Genomic DNA, 17,503 nt, shown 5'->3' on the forward strand with positions numbered 1-17,503 from the left:
AATCACCCACATGTGCTCTAGGCAGTTGCTGCTCAAGGGACACTGCAGAGCAACAATTTTACGTGGGTTTGAGGCCACAGAATGAGACAGTGACTTTTTAGACACCAGGATTGAAACGTTTCTCTTTATTTATTGGCTTATAACCTTTTAGGGAATGAAATATTATTAGATTTGTACATATACATACACATGCATACATTAACTTGCCTATAAGGTTGGCAAGTTAAATATTTACATGTGTTGCTTTGTTATTTTTATTTTTTAGTTCAGTGAAGGATTTGTTCTTTCCACATTTCCAGGTAGTTTTTTTTTTACTGATAAAAAGAGTCGGTAACATGGAGATTATTGTAAATACTGAATGTGTATCAAAATATGCAAACATACTATATACTCTGCCCTCTTTCTTACATAGAACTGAGAATTGGGTATATCAGGAGAAGCAAAAGTGCTTTGAATGCAAAGGGAATGGGTTATATTTTAAGGGTATATGGTAAAATGGAAAGAGTAAAAAATAAACAAACTGGACTGAATTCAAAAGTAAGTGATAGACATGAAAGAAATATACTTAAAGAAAATGAATGAAAGAATATATATTTCCTTCATTTGAGCAGTGTCAGACTTTAGGGTTTACACACACACACATGCACACATGTGCATGATCACACACAAAGAATGAATGAACATCTTTTTAATCTCTTATTAATACCTTTTCTTTTATTGAACTTTGAATAACACTGCTTATCCTTTTCTCCCCTACCCAAAAAAACCCCCACCAGTGTGATTGACGGATGGATGGAATAATAACCTCTAATTACCAATATGGAGTTAACTGTTATGTAATCCGGTGATAACACCGTTCTCTGCCATTATCTCAAGGAAGCAAGAGAAGCATTTGTCATGACTCAGAAAGAACAGGGAAATCTGAAGTTTGTTTAAATGGGAGTTTTATTTGCAGAAACAATCACATAAAAGAACAAGTTCAAAAAAATAGCTGGCACCTAGGAAACTGCCAAAACGGGAGGAGGGGTGGTGTTTCTTGAAAGGGATAATGAATGAATAACTCGACTGGTTTTCAATTCCCAATGGTTAGGCCTTGTCCCTCTCCTACCTTCCCCATCATCTGAGCCCCACCGCAGGCCTTCAGCATTTGCCCCCCCCGGAGGTCTTCGCCTGCCTCGCCATCTGAACCCACCAGCCGACCCTCCCCAGCTCTCCCTCTCCCCCGCCTTCCAGAGTCCAGCCGCACCTGCCCCAGGGAGCACCTGTCGCCTTACCTGGCCTGCCTTACTGGTGTAGTTGAACGAGTACAGCCGCTCCGTGCCTCGGTTGACCGTCCCGTTCAAGACGTGGTCGAACTGCGCGGCGTGTTCCGCGGAGGCAGGGCGAAGGCTACTCGGCGGCTGCAGTAGCTGCTTCTGAGCTCCGGCCACGGCCAGCAGGAGCCCGGCCAGCCCTGCCCAGCCGCTCATCTCCGCCGCAGTGGAAGAGGCTGCCGAAAGGAGAGCGACCGGGGCGAGTTCCGCGAGCCCAGGGCCTGGCCGCCCTCTGTTTACTCGCTACCTCGCTGCCTTCCAGCCGCGGCCGGCCGCTCGCCGCGCCCGGGGCTTCCCACGCCCTTCTTCCTTGCCACCTGGCTCATTTCAGAGGGACATCCGCAGTGGGTCGAGGCGTGGTCAGTGGATCTTCTCCTCTGGGTGGCGAAGCGAGGCCGGCTTTCTCCGGACTTCGGAAGGATGACGCCGATCGATCTCCCTGGACTCAACTTTAAAGACAAACCCGCCGAGGCTCCCGGTGGCTGCTGTCTCGGCTTCGCATCCAGCCTGGGATCGCAGGCGCGGAGTCCTCGGTCCTCTAGAAAGGAAGGAAGAGAAACTGGCAGGTGAAGCGCTTGCCTGCCTGCCTGCCTTCCTTGGTGGAACGCGGATGATCTACCGGTCGAACTTGCCCAGGAAGTGAGCTGCTTCTGCCGCCGCTGCTTCCCTGCTGCCGTCCACCCTCGGCCCCCGAATGTCTGTCTCAAGCGAGGGAGCGTAACTCGTCGTTGACCGGGATCTCTGCGCCCCATCCCCGCGCTGTGCCTGGTGTTTACGATGTTGGGTTCGGCGCGGGGGGGGGGCGGGGAGCGGGACGGGACCGAATCCCGTGCCTTTTTCACAGGAAAGCTCCTAAGTGCGTTAGTTCAATCTTGTCCGTGTATCTTGTCCACATTCCTGCTTCTTTGCCTTTTGTAAGCAATGCTTCCGACAGGGTTCGTTTTGAATAGCAAAGTTTATACTTGCAGTTACCCCACTTTCGCTTCTAGGTAAGCTGATTTGAGATGTCGGTCTAGGGAGAGCCCTTAGTGAACCGTGCAGACTTTATTTTTTTCCTTATTTATATTTCATATTTCTTAACCACCCATCTCCCTGGAACTCCGGTGAGATGTTGGACCAGTCCCTTCTACCTCAAAGGGTTGTAAATGAGGCAATGCTAGATGTGTCACTGTCAGTTCCTAGAGCAAAGGCAGAATATAAATTGTAACAACAACAACAATAATAGTGGGGGCAGGGAGGAGAGATTCGAGCCCACCCTAAGTAATGGAAAATTTCTGGCTGAGTTTGATCAGGTCAGTGTCTGAGTTTGTTCACCATGGTTATCTGTAATTTACTCCAAACTTCTGAGTTTTCACAACATACTGCTAGGGTTACATATTATCTAAGCTCCAGTATGTTTGTAGGTTTGAAGTTCAGTGTTTCTTGTGAACACAGCCACCTCTCCCTATGTCACATGTTTGTTTGAGGGTAGATGAAATAGGGAGAGGATAACATATGCACATGTGGGTGTGGATGTGGGGACAGAAATCAATAAAATGAGCCAAGTGTTAGAGCAGTGTTTCTCAACCTTGGCAAATTGAAGATGTCCCGACTTCAACTCCCAGAATTCTCCAGCCAGCATTCGCTGGCTGGGGAATTCTGGGAGTTGAAGTCCAGACATCTTCAAGTTGCCAAGGTTGAGAAACACTGTGTTAGAGGTTATTGGGGGGTGGGGGAGCAAGATCCTGCAAAGCAAAGCTACCTAAATTTCATTTGGTATCACTACCCCACCCCCTCCCCTTCCTGTAAAACCTTAAGAACAAAGAACAGATGAAAGTACTATAATGAATACAGATTTTGGGCCAATTACCACTCCTGCATGCTTACACAGGAACAAAAGGAGAAGAGAGAAAAAAGACTGAAAAAACATAATTGTTATTTTCAGGTATCTGAAGGTGGTTATTCAGAAGACTGAGAAGAATTATTGAATTTCGTTTCAGAAGACAAGAAGCAACAGGTCTAAATTATGAAGAACCTGATTTTGCTTGGGCATCGAGAAAAATTTCCTAGAATTAGAGCAGTTCAGCAATGGAATAGATTCCAGAGTTGGAAGCTGATGGACTTTCTGACACTGGAAAGTAGTTAGTAATTTGGCAAGGATGGTGTAATGCAGGATGTTTTGCATTGGACCAGGATCAGACTAGATATCCTCTAATGTCCCTCCCAACCTATTTATTCAATTCCAAGATTAGGTGCTTCCCAGGGCAGTTTAAATCTGGCCTAAACCCCAGTAGGAATAATTTTAAATAATCAGTTTGCCCACTTATGCTACCAGCATTATGATTTTACTTTTCAAAAGGACATTAGGAAATGGTCACTAGATATTTAGGAATCCCATGAAGACCTCTTCTTCTGAAAGCGGTCAATAATGCTCCATTTAGCAGAGTAGGAATTTTCTTTCAAATAATTATTTATGGACTGCACAATCCAAGAGGTCCTTTGCTGTTTGAGGCAGGACAACAGTGTCCTACCCTGCATTCAGATGAGCATTCAGCTCAGCTGGTGGATTCTTCAAAACATCAGAAGGCAGCATAAATGGAGAAAAGGCAGAAGAAGCCACAAAGCAGCTTTGTCTTCCTGCCTGCTGTTCCCTTAATTGACTGCCTGGGGGCCGTTTATGTGTCTGTCGCCTACTCAGGGGAGCAGCTGCCACTGTGCTGCCCATCTCTGGCTTGGGGGCAGAAAGCAGACCCTTTGCTCCATAAGGGAAAGCAGATGTCACATCACCCACTCTGCCAGCTGCTATACACAAACATCACCATTGCTGAGGAAATGGGTGAATAATGACCTTGGTGAAGTCACGGCTGTGTCTTTTACTGCCTGATAATGGATAGACCTTCCTTTCCCCCCCTCCAATAAAACCCCAACAAGATGAATTCAGTATATTGTACTCTACAAGGCTTGAGATGGAAAAGCAATTCTCATTCCAATATGGCTGTGTGTGGGCAATCTTTTCCAATAGTTACGACTAACTGTATATTTGAGTGGTTGCCACTCAAGTTATGAAATAGCCACCAACATATTACAGAGATTGTGAAAACAGATTTCTGTATTGTAGCGAGGCAACCAGCTAAATTCAAAACTCCTACCTGTAACAGAGCAGAGGGTTTTTAGCCTCCCACCGCTTGCTGTTTTCGTTCACCAGAAGTGGGAAAAAGATTGCATAGGTGCAGGGAAGTATTCAAAAATAAGGTCTTCTGCCTTTTACTAACAGTCTCCTGTGACTTCAGAACCTCCTTTTCTCTGGAAAGGCTCTTGCTTTCCCTACCCTTTTGGGAAGTGGGGAGGAGGCATTGTTTAACATAGAGTTTCTCAACTTCAACAGTTTTAAGATTTGTGGATGCAGGGGAATTCTGAGAGCTGAACATCTTAGTTGCTGAGGTCGAGAAACCCTGGTTTAACAGCAACATTTAGCCTGTCTTCATCATCACCAATGCTTTGCCTCTCTTAACATCAAATTGGCCACTGCATGATAGGCGTTTCAGACAGCAAAGGCAAAGCCACTCTGGAGGGCTTTGATGGCTAACAGTTGTCATTATAAATTGCAGTATTGTATCTGAAGTAATTCATGTATGGTTAGAGTCAGGCTATGTTTATTTTATTATACTGTTACCTTTTGTAGGGGATGTGTTGGCCTAGTGGTTAAGATTCTGGGCTTGTCAACCGTTCAGCATCCAATCACCATGTGACAGGGGAAACACCTGTTATTTGCCCCAACTTCTGCCAACCTAGCAGTTCAAAAGCATGTGAATCGATAAATGGGTACCACTTTGGTGAGATGGTAAGAGTGTTCTATGTACCTATCTTCCCATATGACCTTGGAAAATATCTTTCGGCAACGCTGACTCCCTTGGCTAAGAAACAGAGACCGGAAACCTGTATCTTTTGCGTGGTGGTGGTGGGGAGAGACACATTTACTTATCATAGATGCTTTATTATTTTTTCACGAATGAAGGCAAAAATACCTGTCCCAGTACAATGTTTCAGGATCCAATCTGGGTTGATCACTGGGACCAGAGGTTTTGTCTCCCGAGCTTTCAGACTCATATTGAAGCCCATCTTACTGAGATGGGCTCCAGCACGAGTCCGAAAGCTCAGGAGACAAAACCCCTGATCCCGGTGACCAACCCAGATTGGTTTATTATTTTCTGTTCTTTATTTTATATAATGTTCAGATCGCATATCATGTATCCTGTCCAATTCTGGGTGTTACATTTTAAGAAGGATTCAACTGAACTACAAAAGATGCAGTGGGGATGATCAGGCAGCTAGAGACTAAGTCCTATGAAAACGAATGTGAGGATTTGGGAAGAGAATTGAAGAGAGAATACAAGAGCTCCCTTGAAATATCTGAAAAAGGATACAACACAATAAAATCAAGGTCCTGCTGTCTGTTCTTACAGAACACAGAACTGTAATGAAGGATTTTAATTTCATGAAGATAGATTAACTCCCCCACTGCTCTTCCTAAGCCTGAACCAGAAAAGAGGAAGGCTAGGTGTAAAACTAGCAATCCAGTCCTGTCAACATATTTCTCTGCTTCTGAAACAAAAGACACAATTCAATGAGTCTTACCAAAATCACTGGAAAACTAATTGTTGCAGACCTATGTTTATATATGATTCCTATTGTTTTTATTACTTTTTTAGTTTTCTTAATTGCAAGACTGGTTTGACAATGAAATAATTTCTCTAGACTAGAGACTAGGTGGGCTCCCCTCGGCCAGATTTCTTCTAGCAGAGAATGGCATCTGTTGGGGATGGTTTAGCACAGGAGATGAGCTTACCAAATAACCCCTGTAAGTGTGAAAAAACTCAGTCCAGTCTTGGTTGTCCATATGGAATATTTTGGCAGTTTTTAATTCAATTCAATTTAATTCAAACATCTAACACAGTGATATAAACAATCCCCTCCTTTCAACATGCAAAATGTATTGTCTCATTTTCTGTATTTTCCCTCTTCCTTCTGCTGCTGCAGGCACTGTACAGAGCTGATATGATGAAAAATCTTCCCTCGCTACATCAACTTGGTGTTGATTTTCTAGTAGTGATTGTACATATTATGATATTTCCTCTCTGAAAAAAGAAAAGTTAAAACATTAAAACAAACCCAGCCATACAAACAACCAGCACATTTGTTTAAAAAAAAATACTCCTACATATCTCAAATGAGGTTTTTCAAATGGCAAGTGGACTATGTTTTTTCCTTGAGGAAGACGACGTTTCACTTCTCATCCAGGAAGCTTCATCAGTTCTGACTCAAAACCTTTGAGACAATCATGATTACCCCTACATATCTATACCTATATACATACTTATTCAGGTAGTCCTTGACTTACGACCACAATTAAGCCCAAATTTTTCATTGCTAAGGAAGACAGTTGTTAAGTGAATTTGGTCCCATTTTACAACCACTCTTGATACAGTTGTAAAGTGAATCACTTGCACTGTTATAAAATATATGCTAGTGGTGAAGCATCCAAATTTTGATTATGTGACCTTGGGGATGCTACAATCGTCATGTGAAAAACAGTCATAAGTAATTTTTTCAGCATCATTGCAAATTCAAATGGTCAGTAAATCAATGGTTGTAAGTTGAGGACTACCTGTATCTATATCTTCTACTGTATATCTATATCTATATCTATATCATCTATATCTATATCTATATCTATATCTATATCTATATCTATATCTATATCTATATCTATATCTATATCTATCTATATCTATATCTATATCTATATCTATATCTATATCTATATCTATATCTATATCTATATCTATATCTATATCTATATCTATATCTATATCTATATCTATATCTATATCATCTATATCTATATCTACAATATAGATATAGAATATTCCTCTTTGTTGATCTGTCAGACCAAATTTGTGAATATTTTCTGTCTGGTTCTGTAGTAACTTCATTGCTATTAATAGTCAGATACCAACATTTTGAAATCTCAACTAATGCATCCATTTTACATGGGCAGAGATATATTTCATAGTTTCAAATGTAAAATATTTCCCCTGTTTTTGATGTGCTTATGCTACCCTTTATATGGACTGGAAAAAGTTACATTTCCTGAAAACTTTTCACCTCTATCGTAGAAATGTGCTACCTGAAACATCGTAATATCTTTGATCTAGTTTCATGCAGCCACTCACCCTAATTTCAAAGGTTCTTTTACTAGCTATCATTTCAGATCATTGGCAAGAACAACTTGCCCATCAGATTCTGGGCTCTTCGTCATGGTCCACTAATCACAGTATGAAACTGCCTCCCTAATTAGTGTTAAAGGGCAGGTCTTCATGAGGTTGTGTTGGGAACTCTAGCCCACTGCAGTAGCAGCCTGAAGACATATTTAGAACAAGAGTTCCTGTTTTAACAACTTCAGCATCTCCTAAAGGATGCCTAGGGAGGGCATGGCTAGTGTTTGCAACCTGCCCAGTACCTGAAGCTATTGCAAGCACAGCTTTCCAGGACTTGGGTTTGCATGACAGGAGAAACCAAAAGTATGTCACCCATTTTTTTAGGAAGGTGATTGAAACTTTTCTCTCTCGTCTTCTATATCTCTTTTTCAAGCTAGCAAGAGTAGGGAAACCTGTTTTGAAACATAGATCTTGCTCTAATCTGCTATCCTTGGTGATTTAATCCACTTCATTCATGGGGGGGGGAGCAAAAGTGGGAAATGCTGTTTTTAAACATGGACCACTTTGTCCCCATCTTTCCCGCTAGTTCAGAGAGAGAGAGAAAGAGGAGAGAGGAAAAGGCAGAGGGGATAAATTATTTACCCCTTTTTTGGAAACATGTCCACCAGTCTTCTCGAAGATTGCCCTTCACTACTACCATCCAGTGATGGGATTCAACCAGAATCAAAGGAGACTGGTGGGATGGGCTACCTGATCGCCGGAACTACAGTTTCGCCTAATCCGGTTTGAACCGCCTGAATCCCTCACCTGCTATCACCCCCACCCCCAGTCAGCTGTATGATTGCCTGATGTGCCATGGCTGGATGGGCAATTTTATTGCAGGGGATATGTTTTGTTCTGCCTGATAAAGCCAACAGTTTCCCGCTTACTTGGGTAGAATGAATACACCCATTTCTGCAGATGAGTTAATTGGGTCCACCCAATAAAGTAGGAGAGCACTAGCTGCTAGACCAGGCAGAACTACTTCCCAACAAACACTGATCGGCTAACCATATTTTGATGGCTGTTCTACCATCTGTGAAAAAGTGTCTTTTCCTTGCATAGCATTGTTTGTTTCTTCAGGCAGGCGAAGCCAAGAGAATCCATCAATTACTCTCCTTAGATGGCCCCATTTGAGTCTCTAAGAAAAGCATCATTTGCTTTGCTCACTGCTGAGGCAGAATGAGATTCATCAATGAGGGCAGAATAGAAATATCCCAGCATGTGTGGACTGGAGGAAAGCACAACAATGCAGTCATGAAGAAGACCCCACCCCCGCCCACTGCATAGTGTCTTCCTCGCACCATCCAATTCACTGAAATGATAAAAAAAAAACTATCATTCACTGTTTACAGCATTATAGCATTTTCAGTGTCACCCGCTGTCATTGCTGTGGCAACAACGGGAGACTATTTTTCCATAGCAATGATTGAACAGCACGCTGAGATGTTACAAATCACTAGGGTAAAACCAAATATTACTGCTATTTTTCTACCCTGGTGGATGCTCTACAAGACCCTACAAATCACTAGTGTAGCAATCTGTGATGAGAAAGTTAAAGAAAAGAGTGCCAGAAAGATAAATAATAAATAGTGCTATTTACAATTGATATGTTGGCTCACTAGCAAATAAGTCTTCTAAGAATCTGTCCCCGAAGAGAAGAAAGCTTTCCCATTTTGTTGTAGGGACATTCACAGGTGCATATTCATCCAAAATTTTAGGATCAGTACTTGCGTTATCTTATATCAATACAAATTACCACAGAAAGTGGCCTCTAATGCTCTCTCACCGTAATGGAACTTACTTCTACATAACTAACTTGCCATGAACCATTTTGTTTTCTCAGATTTACGAAACTCAGCTTGGGTAGCTGCATCAGGAGTACTCCTACATCTTTGAACTAAGTATACCAATCTCAATTATTAAGTACACTATCGATTGCTATACCAGAAATTATTTTTGTCTGTTTATTTGCAAAAAGTGAGGGGAAATAGAGATATGCATATAAAAAAAGAATTGTGCCCCACATTCTGTCTATTGTTTGTGAGAGACAATAAACACTTTTGACATTCTAATCACCTGTTCTTTAAAGTTGCCAATTTTACTGATAATTAAGTTTATTTGAATTCAATGAAATGTATTTCTAAATATGTATTTTTAAAACTGTCAATAAGCATTAACTGAAATGAGAAGCCAGTTTTCTAACTAGGAACAAATGACACCTCGTTGAGTGTCAAAACCAAAAATGGCGTCTAAGATGCCACAGCTCTCAATCTGAGCCTTCATGGCCAGGATTCATGAATATTCAGAGGAGTAGTGTGGAAGTTTCTACTCCTTCCTCTTGCCTGGAAAGATGGATAATCAGATGGTAAGAGTTGATCCAGCCGATTGTTTTTGCATTTGGCCAAACTGCTTCAAGAAACAGGAGAACGATATAAGGTCTACACAATGTTCATGAAAAAACAATCTACACAAATTGTTGGTTTGATCCATAGTTCTACATGTGTGTACATCTGTCCTCCATTACTCCTGACATTCATCACATCTTAATTTGTGTGTCTCTCTCTCACACACACGCTACTCTAAAGCTGGGGAATCTGTAATACTATAGACATTTCTTAATGTAACTGCCAGAATCTTTTAACCATTATTATTGGGAAGTATAATTCAGCAACATCTCGAAGGCCAACACTCATTCTTGCACTTTCACCCTCCTCTTTATTGAGCATGCCCCTTATACCTTTGACCACAGTCAATGGGAAGAAGGAAAAAGCCATATGCCTCCCTCTTAGCCCAATGATTTGTTTAACCATTTCCGACCACTGAAAGACAGCATCCTGAGCAAGGTTGCTGGGAAGAAGAAAACATCTACTCTATCATGCTTAATTTATTCTCGTGTCTTTGCTTAACAACATATTTCTTTTTTTCAACACCCGACAGAAGCTTTCAACAAGAGATCACTAACTTGGAACTTTGTGGATGGACCTAACAGGTCTGTTGAGCACATCACTCTCTTCAATGTGACAAGTGTAGATTTCATGGAGTAGTACAGGGTAATGTAATGTAGATACCACACGGTGGGACCCATCCTGTTTCTCTTCCAGAATATCTGTTTTGGAATAGCCAGACAGATCTTCTTCCTTGCGGTTACGCCAGGTTACCTTTGGCATATGGTACCAGCCTGCTGAGATGCACTTGGCTACAAGTGCATCATCGACTGTGCTGAACTGCACCTGTGGCTCTTCAGCATCTAATTGTGAGAGGTGGAAAAACAGGACAATTAGTTATAATCTAATTACAGCTTTGTAACAATTGCTCTGAGATTTGCCAAACGTGTTACACAGCAGGATTTCCAGAGCTTGCATTCTTCATTTCCAGTAGTTATCCATTCAGTAGAGGCATTGGACATCCAAGCTGTAGAACTAGAAGAGCTAAAGCCCTAAATATATAGAAAAGATGGTGTGGGAAATGCTGGATTAGAACTTCTGAAGATCTGCTGTAGGATATTTTGCTCAGTATTAGTAAGATTCATTTTATCCTAGCTATGACTTGCAATTTCTTCAGAAGAAAAGTAAGAAAAAATGGTATGGCATAAATTGTGGGTGTGAGAAGGAACACATTCTTTCCAGAAAATTAATCTTCAAAGCTTCTCCCTTATATAAATACTTCTGTTCTGCATCGATAGTCATGTCCCTTTACCTAGTTACCTAGTTTCAACTTCACCCCTGAGTCCCAGAAATATGCCAGTTTTATTGCCTTGTTATACTTTTGTAGATTATCACTCTGAGAGCTATTCCCAATTTACTGCTGGTACTTATTCTGTTCCTCTAACTGTTCCTCTTTGACTTGCTGCCCTGCTTTAAGTAATAATGTAAAATAGATTCCTCTGTTTATTTTCATAATACGACTTAGCAGAATATGGGAATAATGCAGTTAGGCTCAGTTTGTGATGTATGCTTAGAAATAAAATGTTCATTTTTGAAAGATCAGTTCAAATTGCATTTCTTTATATTTGCTGAAAAACAAGGCAATTGTTGATCAAATAATGTTTCAGCTTAGAAACAATTTCACCCTTTTAAAATATCTTTACAGTACAATCTTTTAGCCAATATTCATGATTAACTATGTAAGGATTTGCTTTGATGTGCTTAGAAATGCAATTTAAGTACGGTACTCCTTATTAAGCAAACTACTTAACCACTCCTGTTTATTCTTCTGTTGCTATTTCTAGTCCTTTTCAGCTGAAGGATAAAATATTTATCCAGAAAAAGACTGCATTTTACTTGACATATCAGCAACTTCTATAGCATTCTGGATTCTCTTATGTTAGTAAGAATAATCTTGAAATGTTAATGCTTTTAAAGCTCAGGCTCTGTGTATATATTTACAAAGAACAAGCTATCTTACAGAAACAAAGTTGTAAAAGAAGTCATTTCCAAAAACTACCAAAGGTCAAGTTAACAGTGGAATCTTGATATTTCTCGCCATTTGGAAGTAGGATGCACTACTGTCAGCAACCTTTTAAGAGACCTTAAGATGAAAGATCTCACTTTATGATAGATCCAGTGTTCTAAAATTGTTCCTGAAAAATCACTTACCCTTCATATTCTGAATCAATTTTGATTGTCTGTCTAAAGATTGAAACCAAGAATGCTTGAGTTGCAACGATTTCACAGTATATATAAAAATTGTTGGAATCTTAATTTATTCTTAGTCTTTTTTAAAATGTGCTGTGAAATTTTATTTTTTTAATGACTATCTTTTATTTTCTGTTATTGTTTTTACTGAATATTCTATTATCTATTGCTATGTCATATACCCCTCAGTCTGGATTTGTGATTTGATTTCTTGTCTAAGCAAGATAAAGTATTTTAAAAATCTAGTGAGAGGAAATATATTCATTTTGAAAAGTGCATTCTTGTACAGATATCTTATTCTTATTGTAGAATAAACAGATAGAATTGATAACAGAGGAAAAATAGATTCAACAATTTATAAAAGATCATTCACACACCACAGTACTGCTGTATTAGGTATTTTCAACTGGGCAATACTGGAGAATAGGCAAGCGTTCTTACCTTCCACAAGAAGCTTCATTTTTCTTGTCCCTCTGCCCATTGAATTAGTGGCCTTGCATATGTACACAGCCTCATCAGAAAACTGGACCTGCTCCAGCATGAGGGCCAGGCTGCCCTCTGGAATCTCTTCCTCATCCACCCAGACTCTGCCTTCATAGAGGGAATTCCGCTCTTCTACTTGTTCCATGTTGTTGCTAAAGCTATATATCAACTTCGGATAAAACTGATAGAAATCATGAAGTCCGACAAAATATTTGTAAAAATCATCGTCTTCTACTTCATGCTCCTCCTTGATATCTTCCCTCTCCCAGGTGAAGGATAAACCTTCTGTGCTATCCACAAAGGAGAAATGGCACGGCAGAGAAATATTGTCGAACGGACGTACCCTGAACTCATCCATTGCAGCTAGATAATGGAACAACCAGCTTTGATTTAGCCATCAAGGAAAAAATTCGAGCAACCAACCAATCAATCAATCAATTTCTGATATAAATCTAATGTTTCACATACACTACAAGGATTAGATAAGCTATGCTTTTTCTCAACCATTTGTAACTCAAATAAAATAAAACATACTATATAATTGCTGTATATTATTTTCAAGATCAGTTAATTGCATTTGTGGTACAACTCTCCTACCTACTAGCCATCTTGCTGAGCTTCTTCCCCATATACACAACTTAGCCCAACCTAACTTGGAAATAGGAGTAACTATTATATTCCTTGGGTATCATTTACATAGCAACTGAGAGTCTATCAGTTTGCAATAATTTCTGGCCTTTTCCCACCATAGGCTTTGAAAAGAAGGACTAGGGTTGGCATGATAGCAGTGTTCCATATTTGAGGGGCTGTCACAAAGAAGAGGGGGTGAGTGGGTGTCAACCTATTCTCCAAAGAACCTGAAGGCAGAACAAGAAGCAATAGACGGAAACTAATCAAGGAGAGAAGCCACCTAGTACCAAGGAGAAATATCCTGACAGTCAGAACAATTAATCAATGGAACAACTTGCCTCCAGAAACTGTGAATACTCTAACACTAGAGGTTTCTAAGAAGAGATTGGACAACGATTTGTCTGAAATGATATAGGATTTCCTGCCTAAGCATGGGGTTAGACTAGAATATCTTCAAGGTCCCTTCCAACTCTGTTATTCTATTCTATTCTATTCTATTCTATTCTATTCTATTCTATTCTGCTTTTCAAAACTTTTTGAGGTAGTTTATTAAATAAAATATAAATATAATCCATAAAATTTTACCTAGATTGCATTCAGAAACCCACCAGCTCATCATGTTAAAACTTAATGAACAAAAATCATATTCCTAGGTGTCTTTCCTTTTAAAATATCCTATTAATCATTTAGAGATTGAAAACAAGAGTACAAAGTTTACTTACTTGCATGATAAATAAGCACTAGAAGAAGTGAAGGGTAGATTAGGATTGCAAGGGATGCCATTATTCCATTAAGAAACAAAGATGAGACTCTCCTGCTTAAGCTCCAGGTTCAACCTCAGTTGCCCCTCCTTCTGCTACCAGCTGCTGCTCCTTTCCCAGAACTCCTCCTCACCATTGCATCACTGAGCTTCCTTCCCCTGAGCTCTAAGGCAACACATCTAATTCTGGGAAAACAAATCGTGAAATGTAGAAAATCTCAAGCAGAGCTCAGATATGCTTACATACAATATACAGCATATATAAAGCATATATAAAGTACACATGGTATGCTTTCTTTTGGAGCATGTTTATACTCTTACTTAGGCCTAGTTCGGGCATTCACTTCAACATAAAGGGATCTTGGAGTTGTAAGAGAATGAGAAATGCATACTTACTAGCTCCTGTTTCTGCCAAGGTTTTATAAATTTCATCTTGAATGGGATGGACAACCTGTGATCTGTATATGCTCCCCCAAACCCATTTACACTATCCACTCCACCCACCCACTCCCAGCCTCTTCAAAAAAATCAGTCTAAATATGACTAAGACCAAAATGTTGGTTAAAAATATGACATCAAAAGCAAAAGAGGACTTAACGAAGAAATTGGGTATCCAAACTGTTAAAAAAGTCAATTATCTTGGTACACATTTATCTGCAAGGTGTGTGACCATCAAAGAAAATAACTATAAAATTTTGATCAATAAAACTAAGAAAGACTTAGAAAGGTGGAAAAACCCACAACTGTCCCGGATGGGTAGGATCGCAGTCATAAAAATGAATGTATTACCAAAATTTCTTTTCCTATTTCCGAATATTCCCATTAAATTAGAAAAAGGTTTTTTAAGGATTTGAATCAACTGGTTTCAAAATTTATTTGGCAGGGAAGAAAACCAAAAATAAAACTCAAGGCTATGCAAGACATTAAGGAAAAATGAGAATTTGGCGTACCAGATTGGGAACTTTATTATACTGTGGCCACTCTAACATGGCTAAGAGAATGGATAATGTTGAGAAATAAAAGATTACTCAAATTGGAAGGTCATGACCTCCAAGTAGGATGGCATGCCTTCCTTTGGTATGAAAAAGGACCTACACATAAATATTTCAGTAGACATTATATCAGACAGTCCCTGTTATTAATATGGAACAAAATTAAACACAACCACTACACCAAAATACCCATTTGGCTCTCTATGATGGAAGCATACATACATCCAAATTTAATTAATATGGAAAATATAGTTACATATAAAGAGTTATTGAACAGACAGGGGGAGATCAAAACTAGATTAGAATTGACATCATAAGGGGTACAAGTAGAATGGTGGTCTTATTTACAGATACAGTCAAGGTTTGCACAGGATAGGAAGAAGGAAGGTATTGCCAAAGATTACACAACATTAGATAAACTTTTGATACAGAGAGAAAACAGGCTGATTAAAGTGTTGTATAGATTTTTGTTGGAATACAAGCTAGAGGAGGAACATGTCAAAGCAACTATGGTCGCCTGGGCGAAAAATTTCAGTTACAATGTGGAATTGGCTAAGTGGGAAAAATTTTGGATACTTAATCAAAAACTAACAATGGCTACTGTGTATAAAGAAAATCTTTATAAGATGTTCTACAGATGGCATCTCCCCCCAGCATGGCTCTCTAAAATGTTTAAAAATCTGGCCCCCAAATGTTGGAAGTGTAAAAAAACACCAGGCACTTTTTATTATATGTGGTGGATGTGCAATGAGGCAAAAAATTTTGGAAAATGATTCAATTATGGTTAGAACAAATGGTGGGAGACCAAATCTTGTTTAAACCAGAAATTTTTCTCCTAGGTATAATACCGGAGGGGTTTAAGAAAGATACTTTTTATTTAATTATACATGTACTAACTGCGGCACGCATAACTTATGCACAATATTGGAAAAAAGAAAATACACCATCAGAGCTAGATATAATCAGAAAAGTGTTGGCCTGTGCGGAAGCAGATAGGCTCACTCTTGAACTTAAAAATAAAGGGGAATCAGAATATTTTGAAGTCTGGAACAGATTTTATGACTGGTATAAGACAAGGTGACAAGATTGGAACAAACTGTATATATTGTGATTGGACAGAAGGATAGACAACGTATTAAGTAGGCTAATTGTTAATGGTTGAGACTAGCTGTATATAATGTGAATGTATGGTCACTTCGACTTCGGGGTACTGCATTGTTTTAAATGTAAAAATAATAAAAATATATTTTAAAAACCCAACCATTTCTTTTCTGTACACATTTCAGAATCCATATCTCTAGAATAATCGGTAGGACTTTATCAAGATGGCTCTTGTATATTCTTAAAAAGACCAACGAAACAATGGAACAAGCAAAGACAGCTAAATTGATTAAAGAAACAATAATATCTAGGTTGGAAAAAAAATCAGTCCCTAAGAAACTAGTCTTTGATATTTGGAGGAGATTTTAAGATACACACACAAACACACACATAAACAAACACAGGTTCCAAAGTTTTAACCCACTGTCTATGTTAAAATCACCAAAGGCATACAAAATATTTTTCACTTGAAATAATGTTTGAAATGCACCATTTTGGACTGAAGAAACCTGTTTTGAACTCAAATAATTTACATTCAAAATATTTTGCACACTATTCTCATTTTGAACCGAAGTGCAAAGTGAGATTTGGATTCTGCTTTATTAGAATTGCTTGCCTATCTTCCTTTTGGTGTCAGTACCTATACTCAGTAACAGCAAAACTATTGTATACTTTGATGTTTTAAACAAATTACAAATAATCCTATACCTTAACATCCTCTCAAGTTTTTGTATTGATAGAATTCATACAATACCCATATATATATGTGTATGTGTATACACACACACACACACACACACACACACACACAAACAAAATACCCATTTATGTATCCCTTTCCCCCCTTTGGTTGTTAGCCGCCCTGAGTCTCTCAGGAATAGGGCGGAATACAAATTGAATAAACTACAACTACAACTATATTATGTCCAAACAGAGCAAAGTGTACAGAACGGAGCTCAGTTTGTAGCTGCAGATGTTGGTTCATGTTCTCTGTGGACCACTAATTTAACAATAGCAATAAGCACTTAGACTTATATACCACTTCACAGTACTTTACAGTGGTCTCTATGCAGTTTACTGCCCCCCAATAACCTGGGTCCTCATTTTACTGACTTTGGAAGGATGGAAGGCTGAGTCAACTTTGTGTCCATCAGGATCAAACTCCAGACTGGGCAGAGTTTGCCTGCAATACTGCATTCTAACCACTGCAAAATCAGGGGCTTATCTCTAAGAATCTTCTCAAAAATTAATCCCCTCTCTTAGATGAAATTGATTGACTTGCTTGTCCAGATTGAAAAAATTATTATAAAGAAACAGAATTAACTAGGAAAGCATACAGTGACAAAAACAA

At 39.4% G+C, this 17,503-nt stretch overlaps 2 protein-coding genes across 2 annotated transcripts in view; both read right to left on the minus strand.

Annotated features, from left to right (window-relative positions):
* Positions 1-2,864, minus strand: part of SIDT1 (SID1 transmembrane family member 1) — a 65,251-nt gene extending 62,387 nt beyond the window's left edge. The window contains exon 1 of the mRNA XM_032213164.1: positions 1,275-2,864. Within this exon, the coding sequence (XP_032069055.1) occupies positions 1,275-1,469 (195 nt within the window). The 5' untranslated portion in view covers positions 1,470-2,864. The remainder of the gene's footprint in view (positions 1-1,274) is intronic.
* Positions 2,865-2,956: 92 nt separating this feature from the next.
* On the minus strand, positions 2,957-14,238 carry LOC116506428 (butyrophilin subfamily 2 member A2-like). Its single transcript, XM_032214172.1, has 4 exons — positions 14,022-14,238; positions 12,628-13,032; positions 10,515-10,799; positions 2,957-6,427 (listed from the first exon to the last, which is right to left on the minus strand). Exons 1-4 carry the CDS (start codon positions 14,080-14,082, stop codon positions 6,393-6,395), a joined length of 786 nt encoding a protein of 261 aa, XP_032070063.1. The 5' UTR covers positions 14,083-14,238; the 3' UTR covers positions 2,957-6,392.
* Between the last annotated feature and the right edge of the window lie 3,265 nt (positions 14,239-17,503).

This window comes from Thamnophis elegans, chromosome 3 (assembly GCF_009769535.1).
Source record: "Thamnophis elegans isolate rThaEle1 chromosome 3, rThaEle1.pri, whole genome shotgun sequence".
NCBI classification, from domain to species: domain Eukaryota; kingdom Metazoa; phylum Chordata; class Lepidosauria; order Squamata; family Colubridae; genus Thamnophis; species Thamnophis elegans.

Coding starts and splice junctions, on each gene's coding strand:
- LOC116506428 (XM_032214172.1), bottom strand. CDS start 14,082: ATGGCATCCCTTGCAATCCTAATCTACCCTTCACTTCTTCTAGTGCTT. Junction 13,033..14,021: donor AGTGCTTATTTATCATGCAA/GTAAGTAAACTT, acceptor TCCATTATCTAG/CTGCAATGGATGAGTTCAGG. Junction 10,800..12,627: donor AATGAAGCTTCTTGTGGAAG/GTAAGAACGCTT, acceptor TCTCACAATTAG/ATGCTGAAGAGCCACAGGTG.